The 20650-nt window shown below is 40.1% G+C and overlaps 1 protein-coding gene and 1 pseudogene across 1 annotated transcript in view; both read right to left on the bottom strand.

Moving 5' to 3' along the window:
- POU6F2 (POU class 6 homeobox 2) overlaps positions 1–20650 on the bottom strand; it is a 565270-nt gene that overhangs the window by 26976 nt on the left and 517644 nt on the right. Inside the window, exon 7 of the mRNA XM_045192643.1 lies at positions 13044–13250. Within this exon, the coding sequence (XP_045048578.1) occupies positions 13044–13250 (207 nt within the window). The remainder of the gene's footprint in view (positions 1–13043; positions 13251–20650) is intronic.
- Positions 11280–11348, bottom strand: LOC112303634 (U4 spliceosomal RNA; annotated as a pseudogene).

Genomic DNA, 20650 nt, shown 5'->3' with positions numbered 1-20650 from the left:
TTCAAATGTACATGGAATATTTTCAAAGACAGACCACGTGATAAGACACAATGCAATCCTCAACAAATTCAAAAAAATGGAAATAATATCAAGCATTTTCTCAGACCACAAGTGCCTGAAACTAGAAACCAACCACAAGGAAAAAACTCAAAACACTCAAATTGATGGAGATTGAATACAATGCGTTAAACAATGAATGGGTTAAGAATGAGATCAAGGAAGAAATCAAAAAGTCTCTGGAAACAAATAAAAATGAACTCACAACAGTCTAAAACTTATGGGACACAGTGAAGGCAGTCCTGAGAGGGAAGTCCATAGCGATACAGACCTACTGTATTTTTTGGACTATGAGATGCACCCCACCCCCAAATTTAGGAGGAAAATGGGGGTGAGTCTTATAGTCCAAATGTAGTTTACCTGGCTCCCTGGGCAGGGGGGCAGTGGTGGAGCAGGTTTTTTTTTTTTTTTTCTATTTTCCTCCTCTAAACCTAGGTACATTATAGTCCAAAAAATACAGTACTTAAAAAAGATAGAACTATTTCAAATGAACAACCTAACCCTGTATATATAAGAACTGGAGGAACAACAACAAAAAAGCCCAGAGTGCATAGAAGGAAGGAAATAACCAAGATCAGAGCAGCATTAAACAACATAGAGACTAAAAGCACAGTTCTAAGTATCAATAAATCCTGGAGCTGATTCTTTGAAAAGATAAACAAAATCTACAAGCCTTTAAGCAAACTCATCAAGAAAAAAAGAGAGAGGACCCAAATAAACACAATCAGAAATGAAAGAGGAGAGATTACAACTGGTACTGCAGAAATACAAAGGATTATAAGAAATTACTACAGAGAAGTATATGCCAAGAAATTTGAAAACCTAGATGACAGGGACAAATTTCTATAAAAATATAAACTTCCAAAACTGGATGAAGAAGAAGCAGAAGGCCCAAACAGACCAATAACAGCTGATGAAATGAAAGCAGTAATCAAAGAACTCCCAGCATGCAAAAGCCCTGAACTAGACAGTTTCCCAGGAGAATTTTATAAAACATTTAAGGAAGGACTAACCCCTATCCTTCACAGACTATTCCAAAAAATCCAAGAAGAGGGGAGACTCCCAAACTCTTTTTATGTAGCCAATATCATCATCTTAATCCCCAAACCAGATAAAGACACAACGAAGAAAGAAAACTTCAGGCCAATATCGCTGATCAACATAGATGCTAAAATCCTCAACAAAATATTGGCAAATTGTATCCAGCAATACATTAAAAAGGTCATACACCATGATTAAGTGGGATTCATCCCAGAGATGCAAGGATGGTGCAATGTTCATAAATCAAAAATGGTAATATATTACATAAACAAAAGGAAAGACAAAAACCACATGATCATATCAATATATGTGGCAAAACCATTTGATAAGGTACAGCACCCATTTATGATAAAAACACTCAGCAAAGTGGGAATATAGGGAGCATACCTCAACATAATAAAGGCCATATATGAGAAACCTACAGCCAACATCATACTCAACAAGCAAAAACTGTAAGATTTCCCACTAATATCTAGAACAAGAGAAGGATGTCTGCTTTCACGACTTCTATTCAACATAGTATTGGAAATCCTAGCCACAGCAATCAGATAAGAAAAAGAAATAAAAGGCATCCAAATTGGAAAGGAGGAAGCAAAACTGTCATGGTTTGCAGATGACATAATAGTGTACACAGAAAATCCTACAGACTCCACCAAAAACCTACCTAATGAGTGAATTTGGCAAAACAGTGGGTACAAAGTCAATATTCAGAAATTAAAGTCATTTTTGTACACCAACGATGAAGTATCAGAAATGGAAATCAGGAAAAAAATCCCATTTGATTAGCAACAAGAAAAATAAAGTACTGAGGAATAAACCTAACCAAAAGGGAAAATACCTGTACTCAGAAAACCACACAACACTGAAGAAAGAAATTAAGGAAGACACAAACAAAAGGAAGCATGTACTGTGTTCATGGATTGGAAGAATTAACATCAACAAAATGTCCATACTACCCAAAGCGATTTGTAGATTCCATGAAGTCCCTATTAAAGTACCAATGACATATTTCACAGATATAGAACAAACCTTTCAAAACTTTATATGGAACCATGATTGACCTGAAATAACCGCAACTGTTTTGAGAAAGAACAAAGTAGAAGGGATCACAATACCTGTTCTCAAACTGTATTACAAGGCCACTGTAATCAAAGCAGCCAGGTACTGGCATAAGAACAGACACATAGATCAATGGAACAGAACAGAGAGCCCAGAAATAAATCCAAGTTTCTATGGTGACTTAATAGTTGACATAGGGAGAAGAAGCATAAAATGGAGTAAAAATAGCCTCTTCAACAGATGGTGTTGGGAGATCTGGACAGCTACGTGCAAAAAAATGAAACTTGACCACCAAGTTACACCATACAGAGAAATAAACTCAAGATGGATAAAAGACTTAAATATAAGTTGCAACACCATAATAGTCCTGGAGGAGAACATAGGGAGTAAAGTCTCAAATATTCCATGCAGCAATTTTTCACAAATATGTCCCCTAGAGCAAGAGACATAAAGGAAACAGAAAATGAATGGGATTTCATCAAAATAAAAACCTTCTGTACAGGTAAAGCAAAATCAGCAAAATGAAAAGGGAACCAACCATATGGGAAAACATATTTGCAAATGATACCTCGGACAAGGGTTTGACCTCCAAAATATATAAAGAACTCATATGACTCCACTCCAGGAATACAAACAACCCAATTAAAAAATGGGCAAAGAATCTGAACAGACACTTCTCCAAGGAGGACATTCAGAAGGCCCACAGGCATATGAAATGGTGCTCAGCATCACTAGCCATTAGAGAGATGCAAATTAAAACCACATTGAAATACCACTTCACATTGGTGAGAATGGCCATCATAAAGAAAGCAACAAACAACAAGTGTTGGAGAGGTTGTGGAGGAAAGGGAACCCTAGTGCACTGTTGGTGGGATTGCAGACTGGTGCAACCACTATGGAAAACAGTATGGAATTCCCTCATAAAACTAAAAATGGAACAGCCTTTTGACCCGGCAATTCCACTGATGGGATTATATCCTAAGAATCCTGAAACACCAATTCAAAAGAACCTATGCACCCCAACGTTCATAGCAGCACAATTTACAGTAGCCAAGTGCTGGAAGCAACCTAAGTGCCCATCAGTAAATGAGTGGATCAAAATCTATAGTACATAAAGCAGCTTGGGCTTCTGGCCAGGATGGAGGCACAGGTAGACACACTGTGCCTCCTTGAACAACCAAAAGATGGAAAACGACAATTTAAAAACAAAACACAACCAAAACTGGCAGAAAATCGAACTGTATGGAAGTTCAACAACCAAGGAGATAAAGAAGAAACATTCATCCAGACCAGTAGGAGGGGCAGAGATGGGCAGCTGGGGCAGAGAGGACTCGCGGTAAGGCGGCGGCTGGTGGACCCAGCGAGGTGGGGGATTATGGAATGGAGCAGGCAGTGCAGCAGCAGCTAGCAGACCCCGTGGGCCCACATTCACACATAGATAAACTGGGAGGAATGGTGGGGGAGCAAAGCAGACCTCGCAACCCAGGGCTCCAGCTCGGGGAAATAAAGCCTCAAACATCTGATTGAAAACACCTGTGGGGGTTGAGGTGGCAGCAGGAGAAACTCCCAGCCTCACAGGAGAGTTCGTTGGAGAGACCCACAGGGGCCTAGAGTGTGCACAAGCACACCCACTCGGGAACCAGCACCAGAAGGGCTCAATTTGATTGTGGGTAGCAGAGGGAGTGACTGAAAACCGGCAGAGAGTGGAGCAAGCACCATTGCTCCCTCTCGACCCCTCCCCCACATACAGTGTCACAGAACAGTGACCAGCGTTACCCCACCCTGGTTAACACCTAAGGCTCCGCCCCTAAAGTAACAGGCATGCCAAGACAAAAAAAAAATGGCCCAAATGAAAGAACAGATCAAAACTCCAGAAAAAATACAACTAAGCAATGAAGAGATAGCCAACCTATCAGATGCACAGTTCAAAACACTGGTAATCAGGAAGCTCACAGAATTGGTTGAATTTGGTCACAAATTAGATGAGAAAATGAAGGCTATGCTAAGAGAAACAAAGGAAAATGTACCAGGAACCAATAGTGATGTGAAGGAAACTGGGACTCAAATCAATGGTGAGGACAAGAAGGAAGAAAGAAACATCCAACTAGAAAAGAATGAAGAAACAAGAATTCAAAAAAATGAGGAGAGGCTTAGGAACCTCCAGGACGTCTTTAAATGTTCCAACATCTGAATTATAGGGGTACCAGAAGGAGAAGAGGAAGAACAAAAAATTGAAAACTTATTTGAACAAATAGTGAAGGAGAACATCCCTGATCTGGCAAAGGAAATAGACTTCCAGGAAGTCCAGGAAGCTCAGAGAGTCCCAAAGAGCTGGACTCAAGGAGGAACACACCAAGGCACATCATAATTACATTACCCAAGATTAAAGAGAAGGAGAGAATCTTAGAAGCAGCAAGAAAAAAGGATACAGTTACCTACAAAGGAGTTCCCATAAGACTGTCAGCTCATTTCTCAAAAGAGACCTTACAGGCAAGAAGGGGCTGGAAAGAAGTATTTGAACTCATGAAAGCCAGGAACCTACATCCAAGATTACTGTATCCAGCAAAGCTATCATTAAGAATGGAAGGGCAGAATAAGTGCTTTTCAGATAAGGTCAAGTTAAAGGAGTTCATCATCGCCAAGCCCTTATTATATGAAATGTTAAAGGGATTTATCTAAGAAAAACAAGACAAAAATAGGAACAGTAAAAATGACAGCAAACTCACAGTTATTAACAACCACCTAAAACAAAAACAAAAGCAAACTAAGCAAACAACTACAACAGGAACAGAACCACAGAAATGGAGATCACATGGAGGGTTATCAACAGGGGAGTAGGCGGGGAGAGAGGGGGGAAAGGTACAGAGAATAAGTAGCATAAATGATAGGTAGAAAATAGACAGGGGGAGGGTAAGCATAGTACAGGAAAGGTAGAAGCCAAAGAACTTATATGTATGACCCATGGACATGAACTATGGGGGGGGGGATGTGGGAGGGAGGGGGTAGGCAGGATGGAGTGGAGTGAAGGGGGGGAAATGGGACAACTGTAATAGCATAATCAATAAATATATTAAAAAATCTATGGTACATATGCATGATGGAATACTATGAATCCGAAATAAAGAAGGAACTCCCACCCTTGAGACAGCATGGATTGATCTGGAGAATATTATGGTAAGTGAAATAAGCCAGGTGGTGAAAGAGGAATACCATCTGATCTCACATATAAGTGGACCCTAATTAACAAAACAAACAACCAAGCAAGCAAAATATAACCAAAGACATTGAAATCAAGAACAAACTGACAGTAGCCAGAGGGGAGGTGGGAGGGGATAATGGGGAGAAAAGGAGGAAGGGTCAGGGAACATACATAATGGACATATGGACAAAGCCAAAGAGGGGTAGGATGCATGGTGGGAGGTAAGGATGACTGGGGTAGGGGGAATTGGTGAGGGGAAAATGGAGACAACTGTACCTGAACAACATTAAAATAAACAAACAAACCAACAAACAAATAAGCACAAAAATCAATGAATCCAAGAGCCGGTTCCTTTAAAAGATAAACAAGATTGACAAACCTTTAATCAGACTCATCGAGCAAAGAAGTGAGAGGATCCAAATAAATAAAATCAGAAATGAAAGAGGAGAAAAAACAACTGACACAAAAGAAATACAAAGGATTGTAAAAAGTATTATAAACAACTATTTGCCCACAAATTGGAAAACCTGGCTGAAATGGATAAATTCCTAAAAACATACAATCTTTCACAACTAAATCAGGAAGAATCAGAGTATGTGAATAGATAGACAGATTACACCTAGTGAAATTGAAGAGATAATCAAAAATCTTTTAACGAACTAAAGCTCTGGAGTAGATGACTTCACAGGTGAATTTTACCAAACATTCCAAGAAGTAACACCTCTTCTCAATTATTCCAAAAAATTCAAGAGAAGAGAAGACTCCCAAGCTCATTTTATGAAGCCAACATTACCCTGCTACAAAGCCAGATAAAGACTCTGGAAAAAGAAAATTATAGATCAATATCCCTGAAGAATATAGACACTAAAATCCTAAGCAAAATAATAGCAACCAAATACAGCAATACACCAAAATGATTGTACACCATGATTAAGTAGGATTTATTCCGGGCATGCAAGATGGGTACAATATTTGCAAATCAATAAATGTGATACACCACATAAACAAAATGAAGGATAAAAACCACATGATTATATCAATACATGCAGAAAAAGCATTTGATAAAATCCAGTACCCATTTATGATCTAAAACCCCAACTTTTCAGCAAAGTGAAAATAGAGGGAACCTACCTAAACATAATAAAGGCCATATATAACAAACCCACTGCCAACATTATACTCAACAGGCAAAAACTACAAACATTTCCCTTAAGATCAGGAACAAGTAGGGATGTCTGCTTTCACCTCTCTTATTCAACATAGTACTGGAACTGCTAGCCACAGAAATTAGACAAGAGGAAGAAATAAAAGGCACCCAAATTGGAATGGAAGAAGTAAAACTGTCATTATGTGCAGATAACAATGATAGTGTATATAGAGAACCCTAAAGATTCTAAGAAACTACCAGAACTGATAAATGAATTCACAGTAAAGTAGCAGTATACAAAATAAATATACAGAAATCAGATGCATTTTTATATGCCAATAACAAACTATGCAAAAGGAAAATTAAGAAAACAATCCCATTCACAATTACTTCAAAAAGATTAAAATAGCTAGTAATAAATCTAACCAAAGATATAAAAGACCTGAAGACTGAAGAAGATACAAATAAATGGAAGCACATACCGTGTTTGGTGGTTAGGAAGAATTAACATCACTAAAATGGCCATACTACTCAAGGCCATGTATAGATCCAGTGCAATTCCTATCAATATTCCAATGATATATTTCAGAGAACTAGAAAAAATATTTCAAAAATTTATATGGAACCAGAAATGGTCCCAAACAGCAACAGCAAACCTGAGAAAGAAGAACGAAGTTGGAGGAATCACACTACCTAATATCAAATTATACTATAAGTCCATAGTATTCAAAACAGCATGGTACTGGCATAAAAACAGACACATAGATCAATGGAACAGAATAGAGAGCCCAGAAATAAACCCACACCTTTAAAGTCTATTAATATTTGACAGAGGAAGCGAGCACATACAATGGGCTAAAGATTATTTATTCAATAAATGGTGTTGGGGTAATTGGACAGATATGTGCAGAAAAATGAAATTACACCATATTCTTATGTCACACACAGAATAAATTCAAAATGGACTAAAGAGTTAAATATTAGACCTGAAAACATAAAAATCCTAGAAGAAAACATAGGCAGTAAAATCTCAGACATTGGAGCAATATTTTTTATGATATATCTCCTCAGCCAAGAAAAAATAAGCAAATGGGACTACACCAAACTAAAAAGTTTTTGCACAGCAAAGTGGAAACCATCATCAAAATAAAAACCCCACAGAATTGGAGAATATATTCACCAATGATATGTCTGATATGGGGATAATATCCAAAAATTTATAAAGAACTTATAAAGTTCAACACCAAAGAAGCAAACAATCCAGTTAAAAAATGTGCAAAGGACCTGAATAGACACTTCTCCAAAGAGAACATACAGAAGGCCCAGAGACATATGAAAAGATGTTCAATGTCACCAATCATCAGAGAAATGCAAATGAAAACATCGGTGACATATTACTTCACACCAGTCAGAACAGCTGTCGTCAATAAATCAACAAACAACAAGTGCTGGTGAAGATGTGGAGAAAGGGGAACACTTTTGCACTGTTGTTGGGAATGCAGATTGGTACAGCTGTTGTGGAAAGCAGAATGGAGATACCTCAAACAATTAAAAATGGAACTGCCTTATTACCTAGTAATTTCACTTCTGGGAATTTATCCAAAGAAACCTGAAACACTAATTCAAAAGAATTTAAGCACCCCTATGATCACTGCAGCATTATTTACAATAGCCAAGATTTGGAAGCAGCCCAAGTGTTCATCAGTAAATGAGTGAATAAGACAACTATGGTACATTTCCATAATGAATATTGCTCTGCCATAAAAAAGAAGAAAATTTTACCCTTTTGCAACAGAACATAATGCTAAGTGAAATAATCCAATCAGAGAAAAACAAGTACCATATTAGTCCACTTATATGTGGAATATAATGAACAAACTGAATGAAAAAGCAAAATAGAGTCTCATAGATAGCAGGCTGACAGCTCAGGGGGTGGGGGTTAGGGGGTAGAGGGATCAAACAAAAAAGGAAAGGGACTCATAGACATGGATAACAGTGTGGTGATTGTGGTGGGGGAGGGGGTGAGTGGGGATGGAAGAGGATATAAGGCGAATAAATGGTAATGGAAAAAAATATAACCCTGGCTGGTGTGGCTCAGTGGATTGAGTGCTGGCCTGTGAACTAAAGGGTTGCCAGTTTTATTCCTGTTCAGGGCACATACCTGGGTTGTGGGCCATGTCCCCAGTGGGGGGTGTGTGAGAGGCAACACACAATGGTGTTTCTCTCCCTCTCTTTCTGCCTCTCTTCCCCTTTGTCTAAAAATAAATAAATAAGTAATCTTTAAGAAATACAATAAAAAAGGATTTGTATTACTTCTGTAATTTATGACTTATTTCATTATTGGAACTATGCTCTTGTGAGATCAAGCATTTGTCATAAATCACATGAAAAAATAAATGGAGAAACTTCTCTATTGCATGATGAGTAATATTTAAAGAAAAAAAAATAAAGAACACTGTCCTTACATCTCTAGCTCTGAGATTTTTACTTTTGGACTCTGAGCATTTTATGATCCTCTGTCCTCAGAATCCCAGCTTTAATAAATGGGACTCAGACTTGTGAATCTTCTGCAACTTCACCCAACTTGTTAATTTACTCCATGTTCTAAGGTGTTTCAACCAGAGCTGATGCCAAAAAATTGCAATAATTATTCATTGGTTTCCACCATTTCCCTGATATTTCTCACCAGGTTCACCATTGGTTCCCTAGTTCTTTCTGGGACTAGGATAGACCGCTGACACATTCCCTGAACAAAAGGGATGGGACTGTCAGTGTCCACTGTGACTTGGGGATTCAGGAAGGTTCACATGTCACTATTTTCATCTGTGTGTATGTGTCCTCTCAGCACACACATACATGCGAGGAGAGTCTGCTATATAGGATGCTGGTTCTAACCGACATGAGCTGGATTTGCAAAGCACACCCCCAAGAATCTGTCTGTTTCTTCCCAGTTGCTAGGTCTCACAATCTATAGGGAAAAGGACCATGGTGGTGGTTATACCATCAGAAGACCAGATGTTCTCACAGTGGTAATGAGTTTTCATTCCAGGGGCCAACAGACAGCTTCTAAGGTGCATTTTTGCTCATGAGAGAGACTGTGGAAATAGATTAATGATGTATACTGTGGGCAAGAAGTTGAGGAGTGGCACCATACTTGCCTCCTATTTGTCATTTCTTAATTAGGTCTTTCTCCTGAATTAAAACTGTGCTACTTCAAATCTAAAGCTGTAATTTTATGTAACAGCAATAGTCTATCACCCAAACACCATCCTTTGAAATTCAAGGTGAAAGTGAGAGCTATGTTGTATTAATGTTGACGATTTCTAATTAATTCATCACTTTTTTCCTGGCAATTTACAGCTTGGCTTTGCTGACAGAAAGTTTTTAGCGGATTGTATAAAAAGAGGTCATGTCTTCATTTCCCCCCACCCCCAGAGATAATTTTGAACATAAGTTTGAGCAGATAGAATAAGGGCTTAAAAAAGCAATGTAAGATAGAGAATCTTGCCTTATTTGGGAAACTATTTAGAAGGTCAGAATGCAAAAGAATCTTGTAAATAGCAAAAGAAATAAGCCAGCTGGGAGATGGGGGCTGGGGAGGGGATGCAAGTCCTCAATGATGTATTTGGCAGAGACTGCCCCACTGGCCTGGGACAAAGCTGAAGAAGAAGACTATGGCTAGGAATCTTGTCTCCCCAGGCAGTGATTTAGATTTAGAGTGAGAATCAGAGGGAATAAGACAGAGATCTCTATCCCTGGGAAATACAGTCAGACCTGGCTTGGTTTTTCCTGGTGTTGACATGCTCACTGGAGGAGATTCCCTTGCTCCACACTCTCATAGATCCCCTCACTACTCCTTCATGGCACTTACTACAGATCTTAGGTACATATTTGTGCAAGTCTTGATGAATGTCCATCTAGCCTCACTAGACTGAAAACTCCATGAAGGAAGGGCTCATGATATTGTTTTGTCCACTAGCCTAACTTCCATCTACAGTACCTGACAAATAGTAGGTGGCCAATAAATATTTACATTAACAATTTTTTTATATTTATTGAACAAGCAAATAGATATTTGAAGCATGCCACCAAGAGTGCCACCAAGAATAGGCTGTATGCATGGTTGACTCAGAAGCCAAATGGCAGAGGTCTCTGGAAGGACACTTTCACTTTGTTGCCAATGAATGATATATCAGTGCTTCTTTGTTCCTTTTTCCTTTTTTATGTTACTTCCTTGCTAAATCCTTTACATTATACAGTCTCCTGATGACTCAAAAAGCCCTATAATCTCGCTGTTATAGTCAGTCATACACTCACTGTTAGTCTCCATCTTTCTCTCCACCACCTTTCTTGGTGCACTCTCCAAATGTAAATCTAGACCTTAGCCTTGCACATCTCTTTCTTCTCATCTCACCCAGTCACTTGTTTCAAATGTTTCAAACAGAGACAATACAGACTTTAAGACAGGGGTGTCAAACTCATTTTTACCAGGGGCCACATTAGCCCCGTGGTTGCCTTCAAAGGGCCAAAGGTAATTTTAGGACTGTATAAATGTAACTACTCCTTAACTAGGGACAAGGATCTTGGCGCTGCAGCCGGTTAGAAACAAGGTGCCAGGTAAATTAAACAAGGTGGAGGGCTGGATTCGGACCGCAGGCCTTGTGTTTGCCACCTGTGCTTTAAGATGTTAAAACAAAGAAATAGAGGAAGTGATTTCTCTCCATTGCTTTATGTAATTTCATCTCTGCAGCTTTGAGACTGTTGTCTACTTCCTAGCTTTTTAATTAGCAATAATCGCGCCTCAGATAAACCTCATTGGCTACGATACTGCCACTGTGCAAAGCTACTTCCTAGCTTTTTAAAACTCTTGGATGCTAGATTACCATGCTCTAGGTTCCTCTCCTACTTACCCAGTCATTTCTTCTTTCTCTCCATTCTTTCATTCCTTAAATGCTGATGTTTCCCAGGATGGCTCCTTTGTCTTTCTTCCTTCCCTGTCTCCTCATGATTTCTCTGGATGTCTTGTTTTAGCTGCAACATTTGTGCTCAGATCCTGTCCTGAGCTCTACTACAATTCCAGACCCTTAGTTTCAACTATCTAGTGTCTGCTTTCATGAATTTCTATTTGTATTTTGCTAGAGTTTCCTACATAATTTGTTCACAATGGATGTTTCACCACTTCAGTTCAACCTCCATCTGCTTCCAGAGTTGTTTTCTTGAAAAATAAAGCTAAGTGTGCCATCCTTCTCTTAAATACCTTTTATAAATTACCAGGTCTGTGGGGTATCATCATCACTATCATCATGGCTATATAAGTGCCTACTGTGTGCCAAGCATTGTTCTAACCATTTCGTATATGTATTAACTCATTTAATTTTCACAACTGTCTTGTGAGGTAGGTACTGGTTACTCCCATTTTACAGCTGAAAAAACTGGGGCACAAAGATAGTGTCTAATGTGTTCAAGAACACACAAAGAAAAGTCCATGATTCTCAGCTTGATTACAAAGCCCTTTTCATGACTATTCTCATTCTCCCTCTATCTTCCAGTTGTATAAAACTTATATCTTTTTTTCTCAACACTCCACCTTCCTTCACATTGCCCTATCTTTATGCCTGCTGTTCCCACTATTTGTTAACTCATCATTTACATGGTTAAGTTTTACTCATCCATTAAGATGTAGTCGCCAAATCATTTTCTCTGTGAGGACGCAAAACCTTTTAGACAAAGTTGGTTACTCCCATCCCTGTGATGATACTAAACTTTGTATACATTTGTCTAGTCACAGGATATTTTCTGCTTTATTGCACAATGGGGCTCTGCTATGTATCTGGGTCCTCTAGAAGGCTATGAGCTCCTTAAAATCAGGAAGCCTTGCTCTTTCATTCCTTTAGTAGGGGCCTTCTATATATTTGGTTTTCAAAAATTGTTAGAGGAACCAGTTAACCAGAAGCTCCGTGAGGTCAAGAACCTCATTTTTCTTCTTCAGTGCTGTGTACCCAGCCTCTAGCATAACACATAAGAAGTGCTACACTGATATTTAAGTGAAAAAAATGAACTGGATTGTCAAGGTTTTAATGAAATTCAACCAAGTAGAACTTCCTATTTTGCATTTCCTAATTTGCAGGCAGCAGTCTCAGCAGTGCCTAGATGGGTTTTCCTGGTGTTTAATAATTAAAAAAAAATTAAAGTTAAGGCATGAGTGGTCTTGGATTTTTCTTGACCCCTTTTTAAATTGTCTGATAATTAAGCATCATAGCATAGATAGATAAGAACACATCCTTATTTTAGGCCAGTATCTGTATTTGTAATTTAATATATTCATATTTTATATTACAGAACTATTTAGTTCTCACCCATAACCACTAAGAATAAAAAAATAAAGCCGCTTGCCTGTTTATGAGTACTGATGTATTAGGATTAGTGTAATTAAATCTTTTGTAATCTAAAAATTACTTTCCATTGATTGAGAACAAACAGAAAAAGGGTTGTAAGGAGAGGTGTCCAGGTATCCTTGCTGCCTGGACAAGGAGCATTTACCTGCTGGCCAGGCTTGATGGGTGAGAGTGTGATGCCCTGGGTGTTGATCACTGGCAGGATCTGGTTCCCGATGACCGTGGCGATGATCTGGCCCTGGGCATTTGTCAGGAGCTGGGGGGTGATCGACTGTACTTGAAGACCCTGAGTGCCACTCGCTGCCTGACTTGATGGCCCCGGATTTGGCATCAGAGGAATGGTCCCAATTATCTGCAAAAGATAGGCCCAGAGGTGAGGTGCCAGGCTCTGCTCTGGGTCCGCACCTGTACCTGAAGAAGACTCTTTCCTAGCCTCTGTAGGAGGCTTCCTGAGAGGCCATTCAGGATCTGTAAACAGATCTGGAGATCTGGAGATTCAAATGTGGAAGAAAGTGGGAGGCGATGAGAATCTGAAGGAGAGATAGGCATACATGGACTGAAGGGGAAAACATCTTATTTAAAAATGAAATCAAGCAGCAGTGATGGTAGAAATGTGATTGAAGCCAGGGCAGCACAGGTGTCTGCTTCGTCTCAGAATCAGATGGAGGACAAACTCCTCTTGGCACTTACAGCCCTCAACCAGCTAGAGAGCCACATCCCTTGTCCACAGTGGCTCCTTAAACACGATGTCCCTTACATCCTTCCCTCATCTCAATTCCCCTCTGCTCTCTCCTCTCCTTTCCTTCATTGACATCCTGCTTTCCTCTCCAAGTCAGAGGTCAGCTCTCTGATACCCTAGCAGGATTGGGGGTTCAGCACCCAGGTGCCCTTGACTGAGAGCCCAGGTTCTGGAGTCAGGGAGATAGGCTTCCATTCCCAGCAGGGCCACTTATTAGCTCTGTGAGGTTAGTCAAGGAACCTAAGCTTTCTGAGGCTTGAGAGAGTTTCATAGATGAAATTTTGAAACTCTTAAAATAGAGGCAAAATGACTACCAATTGCTGAAGTAAAGAATATAAAGGTGCATTTTAAACTGAGGTCTAGCCCTGGCTGGTGTGGCTTGATGGCTTGAGTGCCAGCCTGCAGACTGAGAGGTTGCTGGTTCAATTCCCTATCGGGGCACATGCCTGGGTTGTGGGGACATGCAAGACGCAGTGAATTGATGTTTTTCTCACACATTGATGTTTCTCTCCCTTTCTTTCTCCCTTATTTCCCCTCTCTCTCTAAAAAAACAAACAAACCAACCAACAACAATAACCTGGGGTCTAAAAGTTAGAGGTCAGGATTTCTTGGCAGGTGGCAAGGATGGTTCTCTTTGCATCTAGGAGCCACTAGCTTCAGTGATAGGATCATGCAGAGAGCCACAGAGGTGCCTGGCTGGACCCTGTTACTGCGCTAAGGAGAAAGGCAGCATGAGTGGGGCAGCTAGTGTATGGGGTGTCTGTGAGCTCTAGACACATACCTACATTGTTAGAGACAAATTGAATCTGTAAAAAATAGACATTTAATCTCTGTTTCCAATGTTATAGACTCTTCTGGGGAAGTCATGGAGCTCTAGGTTGGAGGTTTTGCCCTCTGCACTCCATGGGATGGTTAAGCAGCTCTGCTATGTTGGTCATCTTCTATGGCCACCTCCCAGAGCAGCACTGTGGTAGTATGGCATGGGAGTCACCAAGACATATTAATAATGCTTCTCAGGAAGTGCTTTCATGTGTATGATTTCATTTCAGTCCACATTCTTAACAACAACTATGAGAAGTGGGCTTTAGTCCAACCCTACTTAATAGGTAAGACAAGGGTGGCTCAGTTGTGACTTGATAGAGGAAATCATAAGTGACAAAACTGGAGCTGGAGTCCAGGTCTAGCTGACCCCCAAATGTTTGCTTTTCTGTTATGTCACCTGGCTCCCACAACATTGGATGGAACCAGCTCTTTAAAAAGACACTGCATTCTGTCTGCATTTCCTCCCCAGACAATAAGCTGCTTCAGGACTAAGTTTACACATAAGTGATTATGTTTCCTACCTCAACTGTACCCTAAGTAGGCTTTTAAACATAGTTTCTCAATAAATGTATGGCTTCTAGACTCTAGGGTCCCACGTGCAACTTCAGCTCTGCAGAAGAACTGCGAAACCACACCACTGAGTGACAAAATTTTCCCCACCTTCCCCCTCATTTCACCCTTGCTTCTACCACAAATGCCCCTTTTGGATAGTACTAATGGAGGATCTGTGTGAATATCAAGTGTCAGTGGCAGTTGTCAATGGATGCTGATAAAGGTCAAGTAATTATTGTAAGAGTGGTCAGCAGTCCCTTAGGGAGTTTGCAGCTCCTCAGTTTCACTGATCAAGCCTGTGATGCTCGTCCTGCAGCATCAGCAATGAGCTTGTCCCATCAGGATAGCAAGGTCAGGAGAAGTCCACATCAATAGATTGGAGCACATAAGTACTTTATTGATTAGTGGTCTTGTATTAAGCAGCTGAGTATCCAACGGCTACTCCCATGACCTCACTACAATGTGAAGACACATGGGGAGCAGGGTCCTTTTCTGGATCCCACACTGTATACTTCTCCTCTCCACATCTGCACTGCACACTCTACCATTCCCCTTTCTACCCTTGCACTGTGAAATCTACCATTCCCCTCTCCACACTTCATCTCTATACTTACATTGTGAACTCTACCGTTCCCCTCTCTACACTCGCTCTGCATACTTCACCATCCTCTCTCCATACTTGCAGTATGAACTCTACCATCCCTGTCTGTACACTTGCACTGTGAGCTGTACCAGTCCTGTCTCCACACTTGCACTGTGAACCGTGCAATCCCCCTTTCCACAATACACTATGAAAACCCAATGGCTAACCCATCCACTCTGGCTACTCCATGTCAAAATCCTAGGAAGCCCCACTCCATCTGACTGTCTTGTGTTGAATGCTGGGTTCATTTAGGTTGCAAGGTTGTGGGCTCTATTTTAGGTAGGATGTCAGCACATTTAGAAGCCATGTGAGTAAGTAGCCTGGGAGAAGGTTACAGAGTAAGGCACAGCACCTGACAGCTATAAAACACAATGTGATGCAGAGAGGTGTTCTGCTTCTAGAAGATTGACAGGAGTCTGTGCTGTCCTTGTGTAATGTCATGCTCTGCCTACTTTCTGGGTGGAAACAAGAAGAAGGGAAAATGCAAACAAATCACCAGCCTCTTCTTTATGTACAAACTTGCATCCACACACTGTGCTGTGGCATTATTAAAACATGGTGCCACCTGCTTCTCTCTTCTTTCTTAAGCCCTAGCATCACTTAACAGAAGTAGGACAGCACTAGTGTCAGAGCCAGAGGGGTCTGGAATTGAATGACTGAAGGAACCTTTTAACAAGGAGAATTTGCCTTCAGCATGGGGGCAGGGTCAGAGGCCATTCTGGTTAGGAAGCCTCTATGAAGTTACGCATTTCTCATTTTTGTTTGCCTTTTAGGGGACCTAGGACCACCATTTCAGCATGTCAAACACTTGGCAGTGCATTTGGTGAATTTTCTAGTATTCCGCAATGTATTACAACATGCTGATTGTAACTTGATCCCATTCATCAAAAGAGTAGACATGATTGAACATTGTGTTGCCTAAAAATTGCCAGATGTACTTATTTCACTAAGGATGGTCCCCATTCCTCTCAACACTTCCACAGGTTTCCCCCAAACCCCTCCTCAGACTCTGATATCAAAGATCCAAAAGAGGAAATGAGAGGAGCTGAGGTAGTCAAGGTGTGAGGATCTTGGCACTCCTGAAAAGTTGGCAATTTCACCTGTGGAAATTGTGATTTAAATTAAAGGCCTTTTCATATTCTAGGAAAGTATTTTCATCCACACATATTTCAACTGCATCAGGAAATTAAAATGGAATTTTGACATTAGGGAAATTCTGACTTGAGGGCAACGATAGAAAATGGATGTGTTTGAGACACTGCAGTCTGGCTTTTGGAGTTTGAGTTTCTGACTCAAACCTTAGCCAGAGCTAAGGACATGTCACTGAGCAAACGCAGCCACTAGGCCATGACTCCTGCTCAATGTGTTAACTTCACAAGACAAATTACAGCTCTGTTAAGATGCTGAGGACTCTGGCAGAGCAGCCTAGTACCTGCAGGCCATTCTCTATGTAAGGCAGATTGTCATGTGCCATGGCGGACACCAGAAGACGCGATGGTACAGGGGAGGAGGTGATAAGACAGGCACATAGCATGGAAAGATTCTAACAATCCAATGGAGAAATGCTATGCGCCAAAAGAGAGGCAAGTTCTATTCGATAAGAATCTCTGCACCTAGGTGGCGGGTACTCAAAAGAACTTTGGGAATCGATGAGTGATTTCAGAGAAAGAAAGATGGGGATTGGTAGGAAAGAATTCACATAAGAAATGGAAGCAGACCAGTGTGTTGGAGGCTGGGTGGGATTTGGAAAGGCAGAGGAACCATTCCAAACAAGATTCTAACCTGGAGGAGAAAGACATGGATGCAAATGAGGGTAGAGAAAGTGGAGCAATGACAGGTCAGCCTGGAAGGGTCAAATTTCATCTGCCAAGGGGTTTCCAGGAATGGTTTTTGAGGGTGTGAAGAGGACTGCTGAAACCAAGTCATTTTCAGATGTGAATGCAACAGTGTGGATAGAATGGATTGAAGTGGGCAAGACACTACCACCAGGAGCTTAGTCACTAGGATGCTATTGCAGCTGTCCAAGTGTGAAGCAAATGCCTCAATGAGTTCTTGACAGAGGGTTTGCCTGATTCTTTCACTTCCATTTCAATTCAAAAAGCGTGGCCTACTTTATGCCTAGGTTGCAACATTAGAAATTTTTGAGTAAAGTTATTGCCCCATCCATTCCACAGCAAATAGCTAAGGCATCATTTGCAATGATCCTGTATGTCTTTGTCCTGACTCTAACAGTAATGATTTATTTCTGATGAATGCTTTAATCAGGCCAAGGCCCATACTGGTATTGTAATGATAATTTGTGACCTAAAAGAGTTCCAGCCTCTCTGACAGGGGACTTATTTTGTTCTTGCTGTTCATGTTCCTCTGTCTGTTTCCTTGGAGGAGTTAAGAAGTCGATGTTGCAGGAGCAACTAAAACAAATAATTAAAATGACTACTAGTGTTCATTAGCACACACATCGCTATTTTTCTAAGAATTTGGGTGGCTTACACATAAATGTGACTATTATTATTAATACAGTGGCAATTATAACTTTAGCCACCTTAAAGGTTATCTTGCAATTATAACAAACCCTGGCAATTCAGGGTCACATCACTCCTTTGGGTCACCAGGTTATTGTTACAATGCCCCTGGCACTGGCCAGGTAGCTCTCAGTTGGTTAGAGTGTCGTCCCAATATGCCAAGGTTTCAGGTTCAATCCCCCGTCAGTGCACAGACAGAATCAACCAATGAATGCATAAATAAGTGGAGCAACAAATTGATGTTTCTCTGTCTCTGTCTCTGTCTTTGTCTGTCTGTCTCTCTTCCTCTCTCTAAAATCAGTTTTTTAAAATAAAAAAAATAAAGATGGTCTGGCCAGGTAGCTTAGTTGGTTGGAGCATTGTCCCACATACCAGAGAAGTTTATGGGTTCAGTCCCCAGTTGTGGTGGATTTGGGAGGCAACTGATCAATATTTCTCTTTCTCTTTCTCCCTCTCTTCTTTCTCTCTTTCTCTCTCTTCCACCCCCCTTCTTCTCTCTCTAAAAATCAATTAAAACATATACTTGGGTGAAGATTTTTAAAGATGCCCTTATGAACCTCAGTCTAGTTGAGGTATTCGGTAGGGATGAATTACAACTGAGGGAAGGCAGCGTGTGCTGAATTTATTCACTGTTAACATGTAGGTGTCATCAGCAGCAGCAGCTGCAGTTGAGGGTGGTGTTACAGAAGTCCAGGGCTTCCAGACAAGTTGTCTGATGGGCCACATGTTGTAATAGTCTATGACATGCTGTTAAACTCTGCTACAGAGTATGAGATTACAGATGTCAAATTGTCAAGTAATTTTGTTGAACATATCTTTAAGAAAAAGAATGCACCAATGCTGTAAGTCAGTGACTTCTTCATGTCTTTCAATCCATCAGCAGCGATAATTCTTTGCCAAATATTTGTGTAACCTCAGCAGTTTTTGTTCAAGAGGCTTTTTGTTAACACTGACATCACTCTGTCCAATCTTGAGCAAAGTGCTTATAGTATTTGAGAGCCAAGGAACTGGTGGGAGGGCTCACCAGAATGAAAACAGCCGATCACCTAACCTTCCTTCCTGGTCTGGCTGCAGCCACTATCCTTTTTTCCTCCAAGGGATAATTTGTCTTCTTTATATAATATATGCATTTTAGTCTCGTTGTTCTCCTAGGTTTAAGGTTAAATTAACAGAGTTATTTTGGCAACTCTGATGTTGATTCCAGGAAGAGCAAGACAATACAATTATTTATTTTTGCAAGATGCAATCTAGTGACTGCTTGAATTGAGCTCTGTTCAAGATGGGGAACAAAAGAAGTGAATGCTGAGATGGTCCTCTAGCAGAGTGTCTGAATTAGAGAATAGTAAAAGCATGAAGATGAGCAGATCAAGGACTTCAATTAGAGGAAGACACTCAAATAAGGACAAATAGATTTAAAAATGCGGGCAACACCAATCAGTTGGCTGTAACTTTCTCAAGCTCTGGAGGTTCCGGGATTCAGGAAGAAATAGTGCCATGATGATTAACACTGTCTAGCATGGGTATGGATGTAGGGGATGACAGTGTGCCTGAAAGTGACATAATTGAAAAGCCCAGGATATGAGACAAATTAACTTAGACCATCCTGAAAGAAGTGAATGACACACATTTCCTTAATAAGCAACTGTGAGGAAGAACTTTATAAGGTATACATTGTCATACTTATATCATGGGTGTTGATAGGTACTCTACTCCTTGGAATACCTACTTACTCAATGTTTTTCACTGTCAGTTAGAATTAGGACCCTTGCTGGGTGCTGTATATTTGATTTCAACTTTAGAAACACACTCACAGACAAGAATGAAGAATTGCAGGTGTCATGATCTTCAGAATGTCACTTTCAGTCACATTATAAGAAAGATAATTTGTATGAAAACTGATGTTGTAAAAGCATCAATAACGACAATATAAATAATTTTCTCCCCTAAATGCTTTAAAAAAGTCATTAAAAGTAATTCTTAATACAGTTTAAGATATACATACATATATATACACATATACATGTACATATATATGTATATATGTGTATCTCTCTCTCTCTCTCTGTCTCTCTCTCGGGAAAAGCTTCCCAATAGCTGGGTTCATGCCTAGGCTGTGCCACTAACTAGTGGAAGATTGTTGGTGAATTACTTAATTTCTTAGAACCTCAGTCTACTCATCTATAAGGAATAATAATGACCCCTTCATAAGGTTGCTGTGAGGACTCAATAAGATAATGTGTGCAAAACATTCAACACAGTGCTTTAATAATCCAAATACAAGTAAATGTTTAATAAATGTTTGTTCATAACTTTATTTTGCTTACATGTTTTTGTGGTAACTCCTGGGTTTTACACTAAGTTGTAAAAGACCTTTTGAATTTTTCAAAATGTTATAATTTCACCATGAAAATTGCTTACTCCAAAGAAGAGAAAACAGTAGTTTACCATAGAAAATAATGAACCCTTCCTTTTCT

Source organism: Desmodus rotundus, chromosome 6, assembly GCF_022682495.2.
Source record: "Desmodus rotundus isolate HL8 chromosome 6, HLdesRot8A.1, whole genome shotgun sequence".
NCBI classification, from domain to species: domain Eukaryota; kingdom Metazoa; phylum Chordata; class Mammalia; order Chiroptera; family Phyllostomidae; genus Desmodus; species Desmodus rotundus.
This window is presented reverse-complemented; position numbering and strand designations above follow the sequence as displayed.